This window comes from Gigantopelta aegis, chromosome 8 (assembly GCF_016097555.1).
Source record: "Gigantopelta aegis isolate Gae_Host chromosome 8, Gae_host_genome, whole genome shotgun sequence".
In the NCBI taxonomy this organism is placed as follows: Eukaryota; Metazoa; Mollusca; class Gastropoda; order Neomphalida; family Peltospiridae; genus Gigantopelta; species Gigantopelta aegis.
This window is the reverse complement of record NC_054706.1, coordinates 20605121-20630830: the sequence shown is the minus strand read 5'-3', so window position 1 is coordinate 20630830 and position 25710 is coordinate 20605121. Positions and strand designations below refer to the sequence as shown.

The following is a 25710-nucleotide window of genomic DNA, read 5'->3' as shown; positions in this document are numbered from 1 at the left end:
TCTTGTTATCTTGCAGGTCAGCTCGTTCTGCTGTGTCGCCCTATCCACGTGATACTGTACTTTCTTGTTATCTTGCAGGTCAGCTCGTTCTGCTGTGTCGCCCCTATCCATGTGATACTGTACTTTGTTATCTTACAGGTCAGCTCGTTCTGCTGTGTTTTCCCTATCCTCGTGATACTGTACTTTGTTATCTTGCAGGTCAACTCGTTCTGCTGTGTTGCCCCTATCCACGTGATACTGTACTTTGTTATCTTACAGGTCAACTCGTTCTGCTGTGTCGCCCCTATCCACGTGATACTGTACTTTCTTGTTATCTTGCAGGTCAATTCGTTCTGCTGTGTCACCCCTATCCACATGATACTGTACTTTCTTGTTGATATCTTACAGGTCAGCTCGTTCTGCTGTGTCGCCCCTATCCACGTGATAGTGTACTTTCTTGTTATCTTTCCGGTCAACTCGTTCTGCTGTGTCACCCCTATCCACGTGATACTGTACTTTCTTGTTATCTTGCAGGTCAGCTCGTTCTGCTGTGTCGCCCTATCCACGTGATACTGTACTTTCTTGTTATCTTGCAGGTCAGCTCGTTCTGCTGTGTCGCCCCTATCCACGTGATACTGTACTTTCTTGTTATCTTGCAGGTCAGCTCGTTCTGCTGTGTCGCCCTATCCACGTGATACTGTACTTTCTTGTTATCTTGCAGGTCAGCTCGTTCTGCTGTGTCACCCCTATCCACGTGATACTGTACTTTCTTGTTATCTTGCAGGTCAGCTCGTTCTGCTGTGTCGCCCTATCCAAGTGATACTGTACTTTCTTGTTATCTTGCAGGTCAGCTCGTTCTGCTGTGTCGCCCCTATCCATGTGATACTGTACTTGTTGTTATCTTACAAGTTAACTTGTTCTGCTGTGTCACCTCTATCCACGTGATATTGTACTTTTTTGTTGTCATCTTACAGGTCAACTCGTTCTGCTGTGTCGCCCCTATCCACGTGATATAGCCGAGCCTGACCTGTATGAGGAAGTGACGGTACACGCTGAACTTAGCACCGCAGACGCCAATAACACGACATCAGGTTTTTCTGTAAGCAAATGCTTAGGAGCCTTTCACCACCACCACAATTGTAGCTCAATTCTGTGGACCGTAGTTATTTCATATATGGTGGTTTGCTAGAGTTCAACAAGTTATAATAGGCATGCATCAGTTCTGAGAATAAAACCACATCAGAACTAACTATGCCTATGTCAGACATGGCTGAGACATTTTACAAATGTTTAATTTATTATCTCCCTTTGGAGTCAACAATGAAGTTTATTAAATTTTACAGTTTTAGCCCCAGTATTTTACTTGCAAAAGAATATTTTGAATTTGTTTATATTTTCAGATTAATTCCAAGGAAGGCTTCTTGACAAAACTTGGTAATTATTGCAAGGTATGAAATATATTACATAATTACATCCATATATTTTGATTTCAGATTAATTCTAAAGAAGGTTTCTTAACCAAAGAGGGTCGATATTTCAAGGTAACTGATAAAAAATCCTTTTCGACACTCTTCTGGAATGGCTTAAATATGCATGCAAAGGACCCATTCATGTCATTTAAAAAGTAGCTCTGATTGGTAATGGATTACTGTTGTTTTTGTTTTTGGGTTTGTTTTTTCTGAGGGTTTTTTTTCACCCTTTATTTTACTAGAAGTATTTTTTGTTTTCAGTGAAGAAAAAAACACTCATTCATAAAATTGTATCCAGTGTTTGGACTGTGGTGCAGTGTTTGAAATAAGCACTTGTCCATTTGTCAAGTGAAAATCTGCTCTGACAAGCAAAAATGAACCTCAATGGTTGTCCAGTGGACAAGTAAAATATTCAATGCAGTTTCAATTTGAGCAAAAATGCAGACCTTGTACTTGAATAAAATAAAACATTTAACAAGTGAAAATGTTACTGGACAAGTAGATTTTGCAATATACTTGGCCAGTGGACAGATGAAAAATTCTGCTCATTTCTATCACTGTGATGTACCCTTCATGCTGAACATAGCTCAGAGAATGCCAGTGTTAGCTCTATGGAAAACTGTTCTCCTTTGTTCTCGGATGAAACACTTTCAGGAATTTCTGTATTTGTATCCCATGTCATTTATTTCCATGTAAGTACTTTGAGCATTCACTTCTGCAGATACAGTGTTAAAGTTTGGTTTGTTTAACGACACCACAAGAGCACATTGATTTATTAATTAACGGCTATTTGATGTCAAACATTTGGTAATTTTTACATATAGTCTTCTAAAGAAAGAAAACCCACTACATTTTTCCATTAGTAGCAAGGGATCTTATATTTGCACCATCCCATAGACAGGATAACACATACCGTGGCCTTTGATATACCAGTCATAGTGCACTGGCTAGAAAGAGAAATAGCCTAATGGGTCCACCGACGGAGATCGACCACTCATCAGGCGAGCACTTTACCACTGGGCTATGTCCCACCCCATGTCTCTTTAAATTTATCGCCATAAAATATTAGCATCTTACGTTAGACACAATCAGAGGTCATGATCTGCACTGTCCTATCGGGAAAAATGCATATAACAGATCCCTTGCTGCTTATTCAAGTTTTTTTCTCTTTCTCTCTCGACCAAGAGTCGAAGGAACGTTAAGTTAGACACTGAATAGCTGTAGTTTAAAATGTGCTGAGGTGTCGTTAAACAAACATTCCTGAACTTCTCTTGACACTTCAAGGCTCTGAACTGATCATTTGCATGCCATTTTTCATTATAAATCCTCGGAAACATGCATGTGCTTGTCCAGGAGCTTGCTGTGATTAAACGCTTGATTTTGATTTGATTTTTTACAATGTGTGCAGGTTAATATTTCTGTTGCTTAATTTCTTTTAACTTTTTCACCTTTTCTATTGTTGCATAACATTCGGCTGTTGCTTATTATTTTATCATAAACGTCCCCAGTGTTTACTCTTACACTCATTACTGTTTGAATGATAGGGAGGGATCTTGACTCAGAAGAGTACATGTTTGAGGTGCTTGGATCATAGGATCAAATCCTCTCAGTGGATGAATTCTCCGATTGTCTTCACCCCTGTCCAAACCTGTGCCCCACAACAGAGCTGTCCTGTCTGTGGTATGACGACTATAAAAGATTCCTTGCTGCTGATGGAATAATATAGTGGGTTTCCTTCTAAACATATATTTCACAATCACCAAACGTTTGACATCAAATAGATGATGGTTTTATTTTTTAAATTTGACTTGCCACCCATGGATTTGACTTTAGTACTAATGGTAAAATGTAGCAGGTTTCCTCTCTAAGACTACATGTATATGTGAAAATTACCAAATGTTTGACATCCATTAGCCCATAATTAATAAATCAGTATGCTCTAATGGTGTCGTTAAGCAAAACAAACTTTAACTTTCTCCATTGCAAATTTTGAGCGGGGAACTTTTTGTTCAGTATCGCGTTGCTTTTCAAATTTCACTACACAGGTTTCGGAGTTCGCTAAACAATTTTAAAACATTAAACAGTAATTGCTAATCAATTTTAAAACATTAAACAGTAATTGCTAAACAATTTTAAAACATTAAACAGTAATTGCTAATCAATTTTAAAACATTAAACAGTAATTGCTAATCAATTTTAAAACATTAAACAGTAATTGCTAAACAATTTTAAAACATTAAACAGTAATTGCTAATCAATTTTAAAACATTAAACAGTAATTGCTAATCAATTTTAAAACATTAAACAGTAATTGCTAATCAATTTTAAAACATTAAACAGTAATTGCTAAACAATTTTAAAACATTAAACAGTAATTGCTAATCAATTTTAAAACATTAAACAGTAATTGCTAAACACTTTTAAAACATTAAACAGTAATTGCTAATCAATTTTAAAACATTAAACAGTAATTGCTAATCAATTTTAAAACATTAAACAGTAATTGCTAATCAATTTTAAAACATTAAACAGTAATTGCTAATCAATTTTAAAACATTAAACAGTAATTGCTAAACAATTTTAAAACATTAAACAGTAATTGCTAATCAATTTTAAAACATTAAACAGTAATTGCTAATCAATTTTAAAACATTAAACAGTAATTGCTAATCAATTTTAAAACATTAAACAGTAATTGCTAAACAATTTTAAAACATTAAACAGTAATTGCTAATCAATTTTTCTATTATGTAGAAATATTACCGACTGCAGGGGACAATATTTTTAAAAAATTGGTAACCGGAAGTCGGTTCACGTGAGTTTTACTTATAACAATCGGTTACGTGAATATAGTTCTCATATCCGATGAGTTAGGCCTACATAATCCTACAACACTTGAACTACGGTTCTGTGCTACATTGATGGTTTAAATGTATTAAAAAAACATAAACTGATTTTCACTTTCATTACTGATCGATGTTACTTTTAATGTTAGAATGTAATTGTTCACCACATAACCTATTGGTGGTTATCTTGATTATAAAAATGTGTAACCAACACATGAACAGAACAACGGTTCTTGTGAAATATTGTCCCCTGCGAATGCGTATCAGACAAGCACTTTACCAGTGGGCAAGTCCTACCCCCTGTGCTTTAAAATGCACAAAGTGTAACAGTGAGGTGTTTTTTTCCACATGCAATGGTTGACTTTGCATTATTAATACTACTTGAATTGAAGTAAGAGAACGGTTCCTTTTCGAAAATCTGCTCCGTTAAGAAACCTACATGTAGATACAAGATAAGAGTGCCTTGAAAAGAATTTGCTCAATAGAGATGCATGATTTTAGAAACTTTTGAAGCTATTATTAAGGAAACTATGTGTTTTAGTTTTCTAAGGATGTATTCCTTCATACGAGATGGAAGTTAGAATGGGGTCAAACTCATTTTAACCTGCTTGGTATCAACTTTTCAGTGAACATGGAACATATAATAGAACTAAATTATGATTGAAAAATATCAGAAGTACAAAAATTGATGAGAGTATGGTCTTGCAGCAGATTGACGGTTTTAGGAAGAATAACAGTATTGAAAATGTTAATAATGCCAAAGTTAGCTCACCTATTAATAGCTTTACCGAATCCAAATGAAATTCTGATAAAACATATAAATACATTATTTTTTTAATTTATCTGGCAGAGTAAAACTGAAAAATTTAAACGAAATTTAATAACGCAAGATTATGAAAGGGGTGGTATTAAAATGATAAACATAAATAATTTTATAACAGCATTAAAATGTACATGGATTCGAAGAATGTTTTTAAATAACTCAAAGTGGATCACTCTGTTTAAGTCAACTACAAACATATCGTTAACAGACATGATTAAACAAGGTGATTATTTCCTAACGCGCAAAACAGAACATATTCGCAATAGGTTTTGGAGAGAAACACTGTCCAGCTGGATAGATATACAAAAAGTTCAAAACCCACAAAGTGTGGATGCTATATTAAGTATTAATATCTGGAATAACAGCAAAGCTTCATGTGAAACGTTACAACATCTTTTCTTTGACTGTAACAAGGTTAACTACATTTGGGAATCAATACAAGAATGGATATTGACTGAAACAGGAATTGACATTATTTTTAGTCAAGATATTGTTATGTTTGGTATGATCAATAACGAAAATAGTAACTTTGTAAATTGGTTGATTATCAACATTAAATATTATATCTACTGTATGAAAGTACAGAAAAAAATATTAAATATCAATGGAGTTAAAAACATTTTGCGAAACAAGTTTGAAATAGAAAGATTTATTTTATATAAGAATTGCAATTACGAAATGTTTAATCAACAATGGACACCATGGCTTAATCTCTTTGACTGAAACATATTTCCTAACAATAGCTTGTTTCAAATTCCAGGTCTTTTTCGTTTCGTGCTAGTATAGATTTACACCCCACCCCATGTATTTATTTATTTATTTATTTGTTTTGTTTTGTTTTGTTTTGTTTTGTTTTGTTTTGTTTTGTTTTGTTTTGTTTGTTTGTTTGTTTGTTTGCTTATTTATTTATTTATCAGTTTATTATTATGTGTTTTAACCATTATATCTTCTTTCTTCTTCTCCTATATTTCCCAGTCCTTTCCATTATATGCGTCATAGCAATTTGTTTTGTTTTTTGCCAATCTTTAATTTATACAGAAACTTTTACAAATGCATTTATGTATCAAATTGTTATATATGACTATATAACATTATTATACAACAAATTAGATATATGTACTTGTATATAAATTATATTACTTTGATGTAAGGCCATGAATTCAAGGCTCTCCCCTACCTTGACATGATCAGAATGGACTGGGGGAAATAAATATTTAAAAAAAAGAAAGAAGGAAACTACGTGTATCTGATATCATGATTCACTAATCATTATTCAGAGGATTGTGATGTTATTGATTGTTTTGATGGTTGTAGTTGTTTACTCTTGGGTAAATGTATTAAAGGGACACACCCTCGTTACGCTAGTTGTTAACCATTACAGCGTTGTTTTTCGCTATTAAACCCATTTTTTCACAAATAAAATTGCACTTTACTTACCGTTTATTATTTTGAATATACATTTCCATTCACCTGAAGTGTTTTTTGGTAATCCTGGTAATCCTGGTTTTTGTAATACCACAAAATGCATTTTTCTTATTTCTTAAAAACGCATGCATGTTTGAGAAAAAACTGTTGAGCAGACAAGGTCTAATCTATTTTTAGACGGGATATTTCCATTTCAGTGTCACAGACGTTGGTATACCACGTGACCGTTACCATTTTGGTTCGGTTTGTTTTCTCGTGCACGGTTCGTGCAATCAACATCCGATTTGTTGTTGTTCATTTGTGAGATTTTTCTTCACAGTTCGTGAACATTTTCAGTAACAATAAAGTTCAGACAAGTAAGTGTCTCAATACAAAACGTTACAAACCCGTAAAACCAATAACTTTGCTAAGTCTTACGATATCTGGAGAGGGAATACAACCCGGACAGAACAGTTGGAACATGTCCAGGAGAGGTGAAAAGAACGCACCCCAAGTCTGCACACTCTGTGAAATTTGTCGTGACGTAGGCATTGTTGTGCTTCGAACGACATCTACCAGTGACATCAGAATACTAACTTTTAAAATTATTTCAAGCAATTGGGACATGGGGATTCCCATGGTATTTATCGATATAAAACCTGCTTTTTCACTCCATTTGATAAAAACGTGATCTAAGTGTGTTACAGGTTTGTAGATTAACCAAATTATAATTTATTTTCGCTTGATGGAACTAGGGTGTGTGGCTTTAAATAGAGAATAAATAATACATGACTGGCCATTTGATACTATTTATCTCACAAGAAGTTGTTTTAAAATGTACCTTACAAGCAAAAGTGAGTTTGATATTTTTTTAAACAATGAGTTGTGAGGTAAATGGACACAAATGTATTATTCTATTTTTTACATATCCTCAAAAACTAGGTTTTAAGCCAATTTTAACATTTTGATGACTAAAAAATATTTACAACACTTTGCACTTGTAACTCTGTGCTGGTTTTTTTTATTGGATGTATGGCATTGGTGACCTGGTCATCACCTAGGAGCAGCCAATCGTATGTCTTGAAATTGTTAACACAGAAAACTGTGTCACCAATCATTAATTTATGACAGCTAATACTGACTTTTGCTCCTACTTTTATCCAAGTAGTCCTGTCACTTGAGTGGTTTTTGTTGTTTTGATTTCTGTAGAGCACAGACCTGAGGTGTGAAGGGGGACATAGGATTGATTACCCTCAGTGGAATCTTCCATCTTCCCAGAACTGGTACATAAGAGCTTGTGTTATATACTGTGTAGCTTATTGGAGAGTGTCTTTAAAAGATCCCTTGCTGCTGTTTGGTAGGAATAGTCTGTGTGGTGGCAGCAGGTTACTTATCCGTCTCAACAAGTGTCACAACCCCTGCAGTTAATAACATGTCCAAGGCAAAAAACATGCCTTTGAAAAAACACAAAAAACCTTGAATAGTCCCAAGCAAAAAAGTGCTGTGAAGAACTAAAACCTCTATCAATTGTAATTGCAGGGTTGGTGTCAGAATTACCATGCTTCAGATTTTTAATGCTATTTTAGTGCTTCAATATCAGGGCATGGAAATAAGTTGAGACCGGTCGTCTAGATTACCAAGATGTTATCACGTGTCAAGAAAGTCGAGAATGGTTCTTCGTTCTCCACAAAATCTTAACTCAGGACTTGAACGTAACAATTTGTTACCTCTGATAGTTTTGAAATGTTTTTGCCACAGGCAAAATGCTTTATCAACGTCAATTTTGAGCCTGGCTACGGCAAATGTAAATTGTTAACTTTTGCAACAACTATAAAAACCAACAATGGTCCCTTCAACCGATGACAATATTTTTTGTCCAATGGCAAAAACTGCCATCAGTGAAGCCCCTGACCGATTGCAATTCATAGTGCAACTACAGCAATTGTTATTGTGAAGTTCAGCACATTGGGCTATTTCTCGTTACAGCCAGTGCACCATGACTAGTATATTAAAGGCTGTGGTATGTGCTATCTTGTCTGTGGGATGGTGCATATAAAAGATCCTTTGCTACTAATGGAAAAATATACCGGGTTTCATCTCTATGACTGTGTTAAAAATTACCATATGTTTGACATTCAATAGCCGATGATTCATAAATCAATGTGCTCAAGTGGTGTCGTTAAACAAAACAAACTCGGTAAGTTCAAGCCCAATTAACTAAAACTACGCAACCTATAAATTTGATGAGTTGAACGTTACATAGATACACATACAGTATCGGTACAGTGAGAACAGTGATATGAATGAAACATACAGTATCGGTACAGTGAGAACAGTGATATGAATGAAACATACAGTATCGGTACAGTGAGAACAGTGATATGAATGAATATCAGTTTGTGTCTGAAGGGATTTTATAGTGATATTAATGGAAATGTAAATGCTGTATTTTGTGGTAACCATGGGTTATCTGACACCTTGTTTATTTCAGTGTCTGGATATAGTAAAACCATCATAGGCTATGATGACTCTATGACTCACACCATGGCCTACAGTGGTTTTGCGATATTGTGGCACTAAGTTAATTTTGAAAATATTGGGCCATATGTTAGGCCTTGGTACGTGCAAATGCCATGGAATAATGTTTTGGGTAATGCAATTGAAGGAAATGTTTTATTTAACAACACACTCAACAACTATATGGTTAAGGACCACACCAAATATTGAGCGAGGAAACCGCCACTTCATGACTACTCTTTTCGGTTAGTAGCAAGGGATCTTTTTATGCACCATCCCATAAACAGAATGGCACATACCACGGCCTTTGATGTACTAGTCGTGGTGAACTGACTGGACTATGGAATTGAATGCAACCACAGTGAAAAGGGGGTATGGGGAGCCTCTTCCAGAAAGAAAATGGGTTACGTTTAGGATTAGGATTAAGAAAATCGTACAGTAATGATAAAGAGTCGTTAATTTTATCAAAAGGTTAACTTAACCAAATAAAATCTGCAAAACATTTGGGTACGGCACCCTACCCGTTTTACCCTCTGGCAGAAAGCCTTTTCTTGTGTCATTAAAGAAATAGTCCTTTGTTTGCTGTTGTTATGTGTTATTATTTTGATTATACGTGTATTGAACATAGGAAGTCCACATTCGGTTGGAATTCACCATGTCTTATATTGCTATAATTGTGAACCTTTACTTACGGCAGATATTGTCAATTTATGATACATAGAGGATACTCCCCGAGTGTCTTGTGATATCATAATTTATCAGCACGAGTTGATAAAATCCGAGTTTTGACGAGGATTTTTATACTTTTATCAATGAGTGCTGATAAATTATGATATCAAACACGAGGGGGGTATTATTTTTTATTATCCATTATCATTCTTTTCATTTGCAACACTCGTTAACTAGCAATGGCGTGACATCACTAGTGATAGGTTTAGCGCTGAAACATACACAGTGACGTAACAAAATAATGTATTGTGATTAAAATTTGACCAATCAAGATTATAAGAAGCGATATCTCCTAGGAGAATATCGCAGGAGATATCGCAATTTATAGTGCCAGCAATATCTCCTACAAAAGCCTTTAATGGATGATAAAAAGGCAGACATGTATGTGTGTAAAAAATATATATTAATAAATAATAAATCTTTCCACATAGCTGTTGTATTTATTTCAGACTTGGCGAACTCGGTGGTTCTTGCTGCAGAAAAACGAGTTGAAGTATTACAAGGAGAAAACGGACAAGTCTCCAATTCGTGTGTTAGATCTGAACACGTGCCGGGAGTGTTCACAAGACAATTCTAAGAAACCGAAGCCATTTGTTTTCCGGTCAGTTTATCCACTAGTTTTTGTCTAATATCACGGGTGGGACTTAGTGCATCAAGTGTGCGTGCTTTACTACTGGGCTGTCTGTTTGGGATTGATACCCGTCAGTGGACCCATTGGGCACATTCTGATCAGTGCACCACAACTGGTATATCAAAGTCTGTGGTATGTGCTATCCTGTCTGTGGGATGGTGCATATAAAAGATCCTTTGCTACTTATAGACAAATGTAGCAGGTTTCCTCTCAAAGACTATGTCAAAATTACCAAATGTTTGACATCCAGTAGATGATGATTAATAAATCAATGTGCTCTTGTAATGAACCATGTTTTTATCCATTTAACTTTTCTGTCCTAGTTTCTTTTTTTAGTTGTAATTTTATTTTGTTATATTCTCTATTTCTTCTGTATTAACTATACTAATCACTATTTACTAACTGAATAATACTGCTGGGATAAAAACATGGAATTCATTGTTATTAAGATAAAATTTTAAGTAGGGTAATATTTAAAGGTTTTACGGTAATTTAACAGGAAGTAAAATATATATTTTTATTTGTATTTTCTTTTAATTAATTTTTTTATTTTGTTAAGTGGATACACTATTGTAGTAATAATAGAATATTTTGGTGAATTTTAGGCGTAATTGTTATGGGTAATAATTTTTATATGATTGTTTATTTTGGATGAACCAATGAGATACGATTTCGTCCTCGTGTTGCCCGTGTGGTCAAACTTGGAACTTTACTTTCTGATGTGTTTTCATAGGGTCAACACGTAAGTTATTATGGTTTGGGTAAATTAATGTTTTAGGGGGTGTTAAAGCCTAGATTTTAGAGTTTCTTTATCTCTCTCTCTCCGTTTCCATATGCTTTATTACTGGCTATGGGGTTAATCGTTGTACATTGTTAGTAAAAGAATTGTTGTCATTTTGTTGGTTGTGCAGGGGGGGTGCACACATTTATTTTTTAGGAAATATTATTTCTAAACATGCAGATAAATTTTAATTATTTGTTTTCCGATATGTTTGTTTGAGGTTTGGGAGGTGTAGTGAACTCCGTGATAATTCGGCTTTCAAACCAATTGTTGAATTTCTATGTGGGATATTCACATTTGTAATAGGGGCTGTTGCAGAAATTAATTGTAACATGGAAGAATTGTAGTTTTGGGATTTTGGTGTAAATCATCTTTCAAATCAAATTGATAGTTTCCGATAGGGACTAATTTATTTGTAATAGGAGTTGTAGCCTAAATTACCGATATTATAAGTTTTTCATGTAGACCGGTGTTTTATTTGGTATGGAACTTTCAAATAAGTATATTTGTCGAAAATCTCAGGGTAATATTATTGTATAACTTGTCAAATGTCCACAGTATTTTGCTAAGAGCTCTTTGTCTTTGTGTTGAATAAATGTTTTAAAATTGTTGTGTTTTGGTTAACCTTGTGGCAGGTTGTTAGATTACTGGACAAACCATTATTATAAAATGCATTAAGTTGTAGAACCTTTTGGAAGTCCACAACCGAAAGGGGTGGCCGGACCTGGCGTGGAAATTTATCCTTTTTGTAAACACCGAGTCACATGATTTCAAATGAACTCAGGGTTTCGTTTCACTCTAATGGTGTCGTTAAACAAAACACTTTAACTTTTGTATCAACAGAGTCAGACTATGAGATATGCAGGGTTTGAGATTGTCATATCTTTGTGCGAGTTAATGTGACTCCCATAAATAAACAATCGGAGTCACAGTAGAATTTATTTTGCTTAAAACACATAATAATCGAGATGCACATGTAGTATTTCAGCTAACATTTCATACAATTATATATCATACATTGTTACTTTTTTTCTCACAATCATCTGTTTGATATTCTTTGCTTTTTCGCTACTAGAAAGTTAAAAATATTGCAAGTTAGTTGTGATCCTCAGTTTAACAAAGTACAAGTCATTGGATGCAACTTACGAGTCAGGACGAGTGATTTACGTGTCAACACAAACCCTGGACATAGATGTTATTTTTAGGAATATAAAGTACCTTTTAAACAATGGAAATAGTACATACATGTATGCAACCTATCCAGCCAAATGCTTATTTAATATATAAATTCTACATTGGGATTACCATGTATATTTTTTAGTGAAATGTATTCACATGTTAACAAAATATCAAAAGCAAAAAACACAGTTACTTATTGTATTAACCTATCTGCAATAGCTCTACAAAGTATATTTTTGCATGAATTGTGATATTTTATACCGATGTTTATTATTGTAGATCGATGTTTGTTTTGTAGACTGGTTTTTGTTATTGTAGCCTGGTGTTTGTTATTGTAAACTGATGTTTGTTATTGTAAACTGATGTTTGTTATTGTAGACAGCTGTTTGTTATTGCAGACTGCTGTTTGTTATTGCAGACTGCTGTTTGTTATTGCAGACTGCTGTTTGTTATTGTAGACAGGTGTTTGTTATTGTAGATTGATGTTTGTTATTGTAGACTGGTGTTTGACTGGCGTACCTTCTACATGTCTGCATCCTCTGAACAGGACATGAAAGAATGGATTAACGTCATCACATGGAGATTGGTAATTCTAAAATATAAATAAAACTTTTTTATTGATGCTCTTAAAGGGTAGAAATCTTAGTAATTACTGTAGATCCTGAAATTAATGCGATCATAATATTAATGTGAAAAATGCGAGTTTGTATTATTCTCATTAATAATATTACACATTTATTTCTATGTTTTGTATACGTGTCCCACATTATTAAAACAAAAATTCTAATATATTTATTAAACAGAACTGGAAAACAATTTATTGTATGCGAGACAGACTACATGTAACTGTCAAATAGTCCAGCAAGTTATATGTCACACGCTATTAAAACAAACAAAGATTAAAATTCTAATACATTTATAAAACAACTGAAGCATAATTCATCGTAGACGAGACAGACTAATTGTCCAGTAGTCCAGCAAGATACCAGCCACGTTTGATAATTGCAGTTACTTTGGCCACCCTGTCAAAAGCCGACACGATCCATAGCACATGAATGGGTTTTAGCACACTAATATTGCAGTTGACCGTTTCCTTGTCTTTACTGATCAAGTTCCCTACAACTTTGTTGGCATACAATTGTAATGGTATATGTATTCTAATGTTTTGCCAGATGTAGGTAACTATGTCCATTATGTAAATGATTGGCAAACAAACATGCTGTAAGTTGATCTCGTTAAAAACACTATGGACTAAACAGGTTAATTGATGTGTACTCGGACATGTTAGTGAGTTAATCCCATTGAAGACGCCTGTAACTCAGATTTAACCGAAAAGTACATGGACGTGTGTTATTAGGAAAGTTAATATTTCAAAGAGAGCCCACTTGCATTAATTCAATTTCGCATTTTAGTCTGCTCACCGTCGCTCACATTAATTTCAGGATCTACAGTAGTTAAGTCGAAGCAATCATTAAAGGGACATAGCCTAGTTTTTAAACACTAAGGCATATTTTTTACTATTAGAGCCGTTTATAATAACTAAAATCATTCTTTACTTAGATTTTATTGTTTAGATTATCCATTTCCGTACATTCAAAGTGTTTTTTGGTCATCCTGGTGTTTTTAATATCACAAAATGCATTTCTCATATTTTTCAAAATGCACGTGCGTCTAATAAGTAACAGCTATGGAGTCGAGTTTTAGTCCATTTTTAGAGGATATTTTACCATTTCAAAGTCAGAGACTCGTGTTTCACTCAAATGTAGCTTTATCCAAATGTGTTACAGGTTTGTAGATCAACTAAACTTAGTGTACATTTTCAAGGGCTGAAACTAGGGTCTGTCCCTTTAATGTTGTGGCACTCACTTGATGTTTGTTCGGTCTAGGATTGATCCCCATAGGTGGTCCAATAGGCTATTTCTCATTCCAACCAGCGCTCCACGACTGGTGTAACAAAGGCCATGGCATGTACTCTCCTGTCTGTCGGATGCTGCATATAAACGATCCCTTGCTTCTAATCAGCAGTGTGACAGCAGTGGATTTCCTCTCTCATTATCTCTGTTTTCCGTAACCATATAACAATAATTAAAATGTGTTAGTGTATTGTTCAATTAACGTTCCTTCTTCTATCATTAAATTCGTGAAATAGAGATTAGGAGTCTTGACATCTAAAACTTAAGTGGACCCACCAACTTATTTTCCTTTACAAACAGTGTTCAAGATCAGGCCCCGCGCTATTAAAACTTTTAGTCTGAACTCCAGACTCCAATAGAGTAGTTACGGCTGTTATTCTCATGAGTGTACTAGACACACACACACACACACACACACACACACACACACACACACACACACACACACACACACACACACACACAGACACACACACAGACACACACACACACACACACACACACACACACACACACACACACACACACACACACACACACACACACACACACACACACACACACACACACACACACACACACACACACACACACACACACACACACAGACACACACACACACACAGACACACACACACACGTGCCCACCCAGTGCTGGAGCAAAACTTCAAATGAGGGCCAAAATTATATGTAGCTGTTTGGTAATAATGCTAATATGAATAAGTTATTTTTTCCGATTCAGGCATTTTTAATTAATTCAGGCATTTTTCATTTAATTCAGGCAAAAGTAGCCTGCCCCCCCTATAAAAATGGGAGTCCGTACGCCTATGATTATTCCCAATTATTGTGTTTTACTGACCACAATTTATTTACAGTGCATATCTCAGTATTTCTTGATTTTGTTTTGTTTTTGGCCAAATGGCCAAATTTTAAAAATCAAATTAGCTGGCACAATCGGCTATCAGGGCCCCGTTCCATGAAGCGATCTTAGCACTACTATCGCCGTAAATACCTACCATCGCGACCTTAATTTTTGTCTACGATCGCCAGCCCGTTCCACGACGTGGCGTAGCTTACTATCGTCGTAAATTACTGTAAAAATTTACAACAGGTACAAGGCAGTTGTAAGCCACTAACGTAGATGTCAGATGGCAGTTAGATGATGATTTGGTCATTTTCTAAGAAGGATACTAACTTTTTGTGTAAAAATTTATCTAATATATACCAAATACCTTTTATGAAACTCGGCGGTCAATTAAAAACATTCTAGGCCATACGACCTTTACATGAAAATACGGAAGATAACTCTCATGTCTTATGCATTCGGCAATTATTGCTTAGCAAATAAACTGATAAAGTTACTTCATGGATGTCCGATACCATTGAATACATCATAAATGTTCCGAAAAGTCGGTAACCAATTTATTATTTAACTAATTTGTACGTCTTCGTAAAGAATATAGCTTTGTGAAACGGCTGTAAAGTTTACGGTGCCAGTTGTAAAATTCACCGTAAGTCACTACAATTAACCTTAGCTACAATTCTTTCGTGGAACGGGGTCCTGTTCCTCAAAATTACTAATACCTTCTGCTATTGTTAATTTGGCAGCTCAAAATTCCTGTGAATTTGTAACAGAAAAACAAAACAAGCCATTAATTTTGATCAAGCTATTTCCACTGGTACTATTATAATTATACCTGGTCATTCATGTTTGAAATGGCGGGAAATATGAATGACTGAATGCACTGTATTGGCTTGCATGACATTGTGCGAGATATCTCACCTGCAGTAGTCAGAACGTAAAAAAAACCCCAACATTTGTAAATCAGAAGTATTAGTTGCTGTGATGTGACAGGTTTCTTTTCATATTTTCTCAATCTAGTAATACGATTAAGGCTTGTATCCACTGGATGTGGTTCAGTACGTAGAGTGCGGCTGTCGCATCTGATATGTGTCTGCGGCATTCTCTTGCATGCACCATATATGATCAGGATTTCTGTCAGAGGGTATAAACGGGTATGGTGCCATACCCAAAATATTTTGTACATTTTTTTTTTTTTAAGTTCACCTTTTAACCTAATTAATGACTCTTATTATTACTGTATGATTTTCTTAACCCAACCCTAAACCTAACCCATATTTCTGGGGGAGGTCCCCCATACCCTCTGTCACACATTGTAAATATTCAATTCCATTACCCAAACAAAACACTGACGATTATTTCATTGCGGCCGACTGTATGCGTTTTGCGTCCAGTCTGATAGAATTTAGTCTTTTCACATACATGGACATGCCATGTCCTGTGTATACGAGCCTTAACCCAATAGCTGCTAATAAAAACATGTGCTGGGGTGTAATTTTAAAACATTCCTTTGCTTCCATTTCAGAATAGATGAGATTGCTGCAGGTGACAGACAGTCGGCAGGTGTGTTCTAAATCAACATTCATTTGAACGAACATAGATAGAACAATACAAGGAAGACCATTTAATGCTGCAGCTCCGTATTAGCTCAACTTGAATATCAATCATGTTAACCTTTAGCCATTCTGAATCAGTGACAGACCTGGAGGGAGTTTGGGCTGCTGTGATGGAAGGAATATGGTTCAGCTAATGGGGTTGGTCACTATAACTGCACAAAATCCCAGAAGTTAAGGTTTCACATGACATGGTGCTCATAAAAATGTGCCTAAAATGATATAACCCGGACCATAAACAGTGCCTAAAAATGATATAACCCGGACCATAAACAGTGCCTTATATGATATATCCCGGACCATAAACAGTGCCTTATATGAACATCGTTTTCTGCTGTTTCTCAGCTGATTTTTGAAGAAGGTATTTGGACAATATTTTGTTTTCAAAATTTTTTAGGCAGTGATCGAAAATTGATTGGCAGTTACTTTTTAACATGTTAGAATTGTGTGGCGGTCTCTAAAACCTGCATAGCACACAGTGACGTGATACTGAATAAAATGTTCTCTGAATAATTCCTTCCCCATGCCCACTCTTTTGTTTGCAAATAGCAAATAAATTTGCAAGTTATGAGAACCAGTTAACTATTTTCTAGTCATTGCTCACAACAATATTTTCATGTGACATCAGCATCCTTAAAAGCTTTAATAACTTAGCTCTTCAAATTTATTGTCTTAAACAGATGGGTTTTTTTTTTTTAAATGTACATGTATGTATAAAAATTGCAGAATATATCATTTCATAACTTTTCAAACCCATAACCACTTAATACTTAATAGGTGTCACCTTTTTAAGACCACTGTGCAACCTTAACCTTAAGGCCTACCTCACTGTGCAACCCTAAGTTTAAGGCCTATCTAACAGTGTAACCCTAAGCTTAAGGCCTATCTCGCTGTGTAACCCTAAGCTTAAGGCCTATCTCGCTGTGTAACCCTAAGCTTAATGCCTATCTCACTGTGTAACCCTAAGCTTAACGCCTATCTCACTATCACAATACTCAACCACCAATATAAAAAATGTCCAGATTAAAAAAAATTGTGACCCACTTTCATCTGTGAGAAAAACATTTGTGCAAGGCCCAAAACACACCGGTGCTTAGTCTGTGTCTGGTGAGTATGACATCAGTCGAAAGAGAAACACGCGGAGTCTTAATGTGTCGAACTACAGATCTGGTAACATACAACATAGAACATGTGCTGTATACCAGCCTCGGCAGCACAGTGGTTAATCCATTGGACTATAGGCTGGTAGGTACAGGGTTCGCAGCCCGGTACTGGCTCCAATCCAGAGCGAGTTCTTATGGGCTCAATGGGTAGGTGTAGGGCCACTACACCCTCTTCTCTCTCACTAACCACTAACGAACTAACAACTAACCCACTGTCCTGGACAGACAGCCCAGATAGCTGAGGTATGTGCCCAGGACACTGTACTTGAACCGTAATTTGATATAAGCACGAAAATAGTTTAAATGAAATGTGCTGTATGTTGACAGTAACGGACTCGGTAGACCCAGACCCAGAAAAAGCGTTGTGTGTTTTTGGCCTAACTGTGGTATTAATATTAGACCTACTGAACCTGAATGTGTAATTGCACATTTAAAAAAGTAAAGTATTTTGAGGTATATGAAAAATACTGTTGTACCATGCAGAATGCTAGATTAGTAGTAGAAAACGTATAGCTGTTCTTTGCTACATTCAGTTTTGTTTTTTCCATACTTGTCATAGGTAATATAATTATGTAAGGTTAAATAAGTTTGTTTCTTGCATAAATGTTTTAAATTTTATATAATTATTTCAGTTCATTTACTGGTAAATCTGTTTAGCCAAATCAGTATAATTTATAAGTGGCTTGTGATTGGTGAATGCATTTTTAAAATGTTCATGTATTTATTAACATGTACATAATGATTGTAGCAATCTAATATCCTACAATACTGTGTTACCTTTTAGAACTGTTTACAGCTTGAAAACTATTTTTTATAAAATATAGTCTACTTTCTGATTTACAGTAATATCGACTGTTATTATTGTTTATACCTAAAACTGTACATGTATTTCTGGTAATTTCTACTTTTTAATCATCATGTCTACAGTAATGTACAAGACTATGTATCATCATCATTTAGACTATACACAGTTACAAGGTTTTCACTCCCGAACCACAGTTTGTGTCAGCATTCCAGAATGTTCATATTTTAACTAAATATCCCTTGAAATATTACCTTGCATTTACAACCACATACAGTTAAAGTACTGGTACACTTTGTTTCAGTATTCAAGAACGTGCTTATATTTGATAATGGCAGGGAACATTTTGTTTTCAAGATCTTGATTAGCGATATTTCTAGTCAAAATTGAAAATTGATTAGTAACTACTGTTTAATGTTTTAAAATTGTGTAGCGATAACTGAAACTTGTGTGGTGAATCGCAATGCGATACTGAACTTCCCTGAATGGTACATAGAGGATTCGTCACGAGTATTTTTTAATATGGGAAATATCAACCGAGGCTTCGTTAATCTGTATTTGTCGAGGCTCTGCCGAGACAAATACAGATTAACAGGCCGAGGTTGATATTTCCCATATTAAAAAATACTGTGACGAATTCTATTTATCATATCACTGTCAATTTTGTTTATTTTCCAATTAAATGATTAATAAACAAAACCCCAATGCTCAGACGTAACAATCTGTTATGATGTATGAATACATGTACATGTCAATCACTCAGCTGATAATCGGTTTGTCAATACACCTTGAAGGTTATCTATGCTTTCTGAAACTAGGTTAAAAGCGGAAACAAAGATTGTAGCTATTTAAAGAATTTAATACTAATTTAACAGTTTTATATATAAACAATGAAATTATAATAAAATAATTGACAATAGCAAAAAATTTCAAAATAACTTTTCGCGGCATTTTGCCGAGTACTGCGTCATTGTCAGACATAGGCCTATCTACGTCACTGACCTATTTAAGGGCTTCATCAAGTTCAGTCTGAGTCTGTCGAAAATAAGTCTTCGTCCTTTTAGGGGGACAACAGGACTTTTAGGCTGAGCCACATTTATTACGATGTTGCTTTAGAAAGAGGTAAGACTGTTCGGTTCATAATGTCCCCCGGTTTCTTTTCATACACCGATGTAAAACTTGCACAGAATTACATCGAGTTCTTTGGGGGGCATTTCATGTATTGGTCTGGACTCATTGATTGTAGATAGTTTTCAAAAATGCGCATGTCGTATAGAGTTTTTTTGGCAGTATTCTTATTTTCATTTTCTGTAATGACATTACCAATCATCGTGTCATCTACTTCTACAAATCTACGAGTTTTGTTTTTGGGCCTGCCGGATTGTGGCGTCTGCTTCGATGTCCGTGGATCTACCCTATCCCCTGTTTGCACTAACTAAACGTTCTGGTGACAATTCAGCTTGATAACTGGACCCGTCAATCATAACTATATAATTACCGGAAGGTAGAGTTGCTTTGATTGTAGCACTTCCTTTTTTATTGATAGTAATGCTATCTCCGACTTCAAAAGACGCCATGTTTGTTTGTCAACAATTTTGACAGGTGAAAATAGTTCTACGTTTTCAGTATATAATTTGCATAATAATGTAATTTGCATACTTATGTCTCAAAATATGTGATTTATGTAATGGGCGTGCCCAGTGCTATTCCTTAGTAGTGATATGATAAATGTGTATCTTAGTAGATGTCGACAATTTTATATTTTTGTTAAAGGTGCATTTACATAGCATTCACATCAGGGGCGTAGGCTGGGGGGGTTCGGACGAACCACCCACCCACCCGCTGAAACAAATGGTCCGCTTTCAGAACTAAAACATACAGGTTTATACATATGGAGTTTCTGGTGGTGCAAAAACAAAATAGAAAAAGGGTCCACTTGGTTCATATTCAAAAAAAAACAAAAAAACCCAGGTCCAGATCATATAGAAACATGGGTTTTTTTGTAAAAGAAAAACTAAAATCGGTTTAAACCACAGAATATTTTATGAATATTAAACCAGTTGGAAGATTTTAATAGTTTCCCTGGAGTAGTTTTTATTGTACAGTTAATACTACATTTTTATTGGAATGCATAGGTTTTATTTTCTGTCCATTGAGAAACTTAAATTTCTAAATCTTTTATGATGAATGTGTTGTTGTTTTTTGGGTGGGTTTTTTTATTAAGTATTATATGCATTTTATGACAACATTGTTATAGAAAAGAAAATTCATAATGTATATTAATTTCTTAATATTTTTTAATTTATAAAAAATATATACAATATTTGTTTTTTGAAAATGTATGAGTAAAACGGTAAAGTGTCAAAAACATAATTATAATATATATTTATAAAATTTTAATTTGCTGCTTTGTTATTCTCACTTCAATAAGTAACACCCAGTGTAGATGCATTTAAAAAAAAAATGGTTTATTGTATACAAAATGCAGTACATATATTTTGATGGTGCTCATTGTGAAGATTAATATAGTGGTTTTCTTTGTATATTTCTGTATATAATTTCATTAAAATATATATTTGTTTGTATTGCAGGATACAGTTTTTATTCTGCAGTATTCAAATAATGTATTTCAAAATTATAATTTTGAATCCTATCACATTTGATCCATTTTTCAGTGTATTATTTTAATTAGTGCTAAAACATTTACACTGAAAGCTGTCCAGCATTCAGAAACAAAAAATGTTAAGCATTAGTTTATTTTTATGTAAAGCAATCCAAAATGACGTCTTTTTTATTCAAAAAGATGCCACATTACTTATTATTGCATCATTTGATTATCTAGTAATGGCTGAATAGGATTAAAGTTGCCTATACAGTTTACAAAAACATATATTGGCTTCAGATTATATGATAAAGTGATTATTACCCTTGTGTGTTTTGGTATCGTCAGTATCATATATTAGAAATATTCAATGCAGTGTGAAATCATTAAAAAATCTATCCATTACATTTTAGTATTGGACACTTTTTGTTTACGAATAATGAACACTTGACTGTAAACAAATATCACAAAGTTTAACTTGCATTTTATGTACATGACATACCATTATTTATTGGTGTTGGGGATTATTCTTATCACTGTTCATTCTTGAAATGTAACTGTTGTAATGTTCTTAATTGTGTCAAAAGGACGTCCCAAAGGTAAAAAATTATCAACAAAAGTATTCAATGCTGCATATGACTGAAGAGTGATTTGGGGATGTGGGATGGAATACCTGGTCCAACATACATGTATCTTGGAATAGCCCTGTTTGTTGTTGTTATTATTTTTAATTATTATGTAAAATAATACTAACAATAATAATTTAATTGTCTTGTATATTGTGTTGTCAAGACTGATTTGTTTGAAGTCGACTTTTTGGTTTTTATACCATTCAGCCATAATGTATTCATATATATATATATATATATATATATATGTATATATATATATATATATATTATATAATATCTTACATTTTCAGTGCAATCAAAGTATGTGATATTTTTCAGATCACATAATTTAAGAATTTGATAACTTTGCAAATTAGATGTAAATTAGTCGAGGTCTCGGCACTAGGTTTATTGACATTTAAGCAAACGTACTTGGGCGACACTCCATGATTGACGTATGCATTCATAGTCATCAAATAAAAACATTTCAATGGCAATTTGACACTGAAAGCTGTCCAGCGTTCAGAAAACAAAAAACATTAGGCATAACTTTATTTTGATGTAAGGACATCCAAAATGACGTCATTCGAGTTTGACGTAATTTCCATTAAAAAATACACCACGCCACATATTCTTACGTCATTTGAATATCTAGTAATGGCGGTCTGGAATTAAAGTTGTGTGTACAGTTTACAAAAACACATTGTATTAAGTTTGAGCTTATATGATAAAGAGATTATTACCCTCATGTATTTCGTTATCGTCAATATCATATATTAGGAATAAAAATAATGTATTATGCTCGCCAGAGGCTCACATAATACAATTTTTATTCCTAATATATTATATTGACGATACCGAAAAAAACTTTGGTAATAACCTCTCTATTTACGTATATATGTATTTAAAAAAAAAAAAATATATATATATTATTATGTCCCTAATTTATGATTGATGGTTCAACTTATTTTTGGTTTGAGAGAGGATCAACACAACTTTCCATGTCAATAAACCTATGTATATATGTATGTATATATATATATATATATATATATATATATATATATATATATATATATATATATATATATATATACACACGCACACACGTATGTGCGTGTGTTTTGGAGTAAAATACCAGTGTTTTACTGAATGCATAATATGTATTATAAATATTGTGATACAGCTCTGCATGCGTAGACAGATTTGTCTTCCTGTGTAAATATTAATTATTATTTTTTATATTTTTGAAAAGTAAATATTTTTCCTATATGACATTTAGGCTTTTTGGAGTATAGAAATGCTCTGTGTGGCATAATAAGAATTCTTTCAGTCAGGTTTTTAAAGGACTTTACAGTCAGGCCTTTGGAGGTCTCCACGGTTTGGCCTTTGGAAGATCTGCAAAATCAGGTCTTTGAAGATATTCAATCAGGCCTTCGATAGTGTTCACAATCGGGCTTTTGATAGTGTTCACAGCCGGGCCTATGATAGTGTTCACAGTTGGGCCTATGATAGTATTCACAGTCTGGTCTTTGATATTGTTCACAGCCAGACCTTTGATATTGTTCACAGCCAGGCCTATGATAAGTGTTCACAGCCAGGCCTTTGAAGGTCTTCACAGTCAGGTCTTTGAAGGTCTTCAGTCAGGTTTTTAATGGTCAGTTTCTTATAGATCTTCACAATCAAGCCTTTGCAATCAAGTTTTGCAGATGATACTTACAAATGAATTCTGAACTTTAAAAAAATTAAAAAATATATATTATTATGTCCCTAATTTATGATTGATGGTTCAACTTATTTTTGGTTTGAGAGAGGATCAACACAACTTTCCATTTCACTTTAACAATTCAGTTTTGATTTCTGATATAATCCATGGTTCATTGTACGTTCAAGCAGAGATCGGACATATTTGAAAAATGCATCTTTGAAATCGGCATTTGCTTCTTCAATTTTTGTTATAGATGTCGTCATCTTGGTTATTAAGAAAAGACAAGTCTGAATTTTTGTAAAACATCTATTGATTTATGAATTCTTTTAGTACATCATTATGCATTTAAAGGCTAATGTAAATATGGTATAAATTAAAAACTTACACTTTGTTTTTATATCATGATTTCCACATATATCTGGTAAACCACATGTGTTGAATTATAAAATGAAAAAAAATATAAGAGGCCTTTCTGAACTGATTGTTGTCATTTCTAAATATCAGACATTAAAATTAAAAGTTCTGCAAGCTTGTACAGGTATTTATATATTTTGATGGATTTTTTTGGATGATTTTTTATACTTCCCGAGTTTGTAATATTTTGTGAAATTTTCTCAATTATGTATTTGTATGCATGTATTATGTACAATCCTGGCTTGTTTTAAACTAAATAGGTCACGGCTATTAAAAATTCTGTCTGCAGACAATGATATGTTAAAGTACTGTAAGTCATAAAATATTGGTGAATTAAATTTTTGCAAAATCCAAATAAGGGACATATTAGCAACATAAAACTTTAGCAAGGTCGGCATTATGAGACGCTTTTAAAAAATGGAGCTCAAGTTTTGGATCGGTTGAAATATATGACATTATGCAGTTTACAGACAATTCCATTTTAGATAGGAAATTTCAGCAATATCCATGCTATTAAACTGTAATGGTGAGCTATATTTATAGTTTAATCAATAATATTTAACCATTGTTGTGTATTTCTCGCTCCAGCCAGTGCACCACGACTGGTACATCAAAGGCTGTGGTATGTGCTATGTGCTATCCTGTCTATGGGATGGTGCATATAAAAGATCCTTTGCTGCTAATCGAAAAAGAGTAGCCCATGAAGTTGTGACAGCGGGTTTCCTCCCTCAATATCTGTGTGGCCCATAACCATATGTCCCGATGCCGTATAACCGTAAATAAAATGTTTTGAGTGTATTGTTAAATAAACCATTTCCTTCCTTCCACTGTTGTGTGTTCTGTCAATCACCGTTGATCATCGACAAAACAATCACACAAAACCTTTCGGAACGGTGTCCTGTATGGCTCTTTTAAATTTAGTGTCGGGTAATTTTAGTGTTTGGTCCGGCCTCGCTAAATTCGCTAATATTTTATGCTTTCTAACATTTCCCGATTTACAGTATTTATTACATAACCTAGAGTACACAACAAAAAATGGGTATTAAAGAATAACACTAAATAAGAAGCAAAAAGAGTTCATACTATTTTCAAATATGCCAAAAATATGGGCCTGAAATACATTTGTATTTTGCCACTTACGTGATTTGGATATTGTTAATTAATTATTAGATTTAATATTGATAAAATTGATAAAATTGATAAAATTGGCATAACTAGTCCTTAATAATGATTATATTTCAGTGTATGTACCTGTAGTGTCAAACGTGTTACCTTTTTTCATCAACAACAACGATATATTTGTATATTTTTCTGACTGTCAATAAAATGTGTGACAAATAAATTATTTAGTTTTTATATTTAAGATTGGATCGTGGACACTGAATTCTCATGTTCATTAGATAGATGGGGGAACTGGACGTAGCCCAGTGGTAAAGCGTTTGTTGGATGCCCGGTCTGTCTAGGATCGATACCCGTTGGTGGATCCAATGGGCTATTTCTCTTTCCAGCCAGTGCTCCACAACTGGTGTAACAAAGGCTGTGGGGTGGTGCATATAAAATATCCCTTGCTGCTAATCGAAAAGAGTAGCCTGTGAAGTGGCGACAGTGGGTTTCCTCCCTCAATATCTGTGTGGTCCTTAACTATATGTCTGATGCCATATAGC

General features: G+C 34.2%; 1 protein-coding gene across 4 annotated transcripts in view; it reads left to right on the top strand.

Annotated features, from left to right (window-relative positions):
* LOC121379108 (dual adapter for phosphotyrosine and 3-phosphotyrosine and 3-phosphoinositide-like) overlaps nt 1-20630 on the top strand; it is a 54713-nt gene extending 34083 nt beyond the window's left edge. For 3 of the 4 annotated variants that reach the window (XM_041507583.1, XM_041507580.1, XM_041507582.1), the window contains exons 5-9: nt 954-1078; nt 1473-1520; nt 10217-10368; nt 12857-12944; nt 16659-20630. In XM_041507583.1, coding sequence (XP_041363517.1) covers nt 954-1078; nt 1473-1520; nt 10217-10368; nt 12857-12944; nt 16659-16667 — 422 coding nt within the window. In that variant the 3' untranslated portion in view covers nt 16668-20630. Of the gene's footprint in view, nt 1-953; nt 1079-1379; nt 1428-1472; nt 1521-10216; nt 10369-12856; nt 12945-16658 lie in introns of all 4 variants that reach the window. The other variant, XM_041507581.1, reaches the window with a different exon arrangement.
* Nucleotides 20631-25710: the final 5080 nt, after the last annotated feature.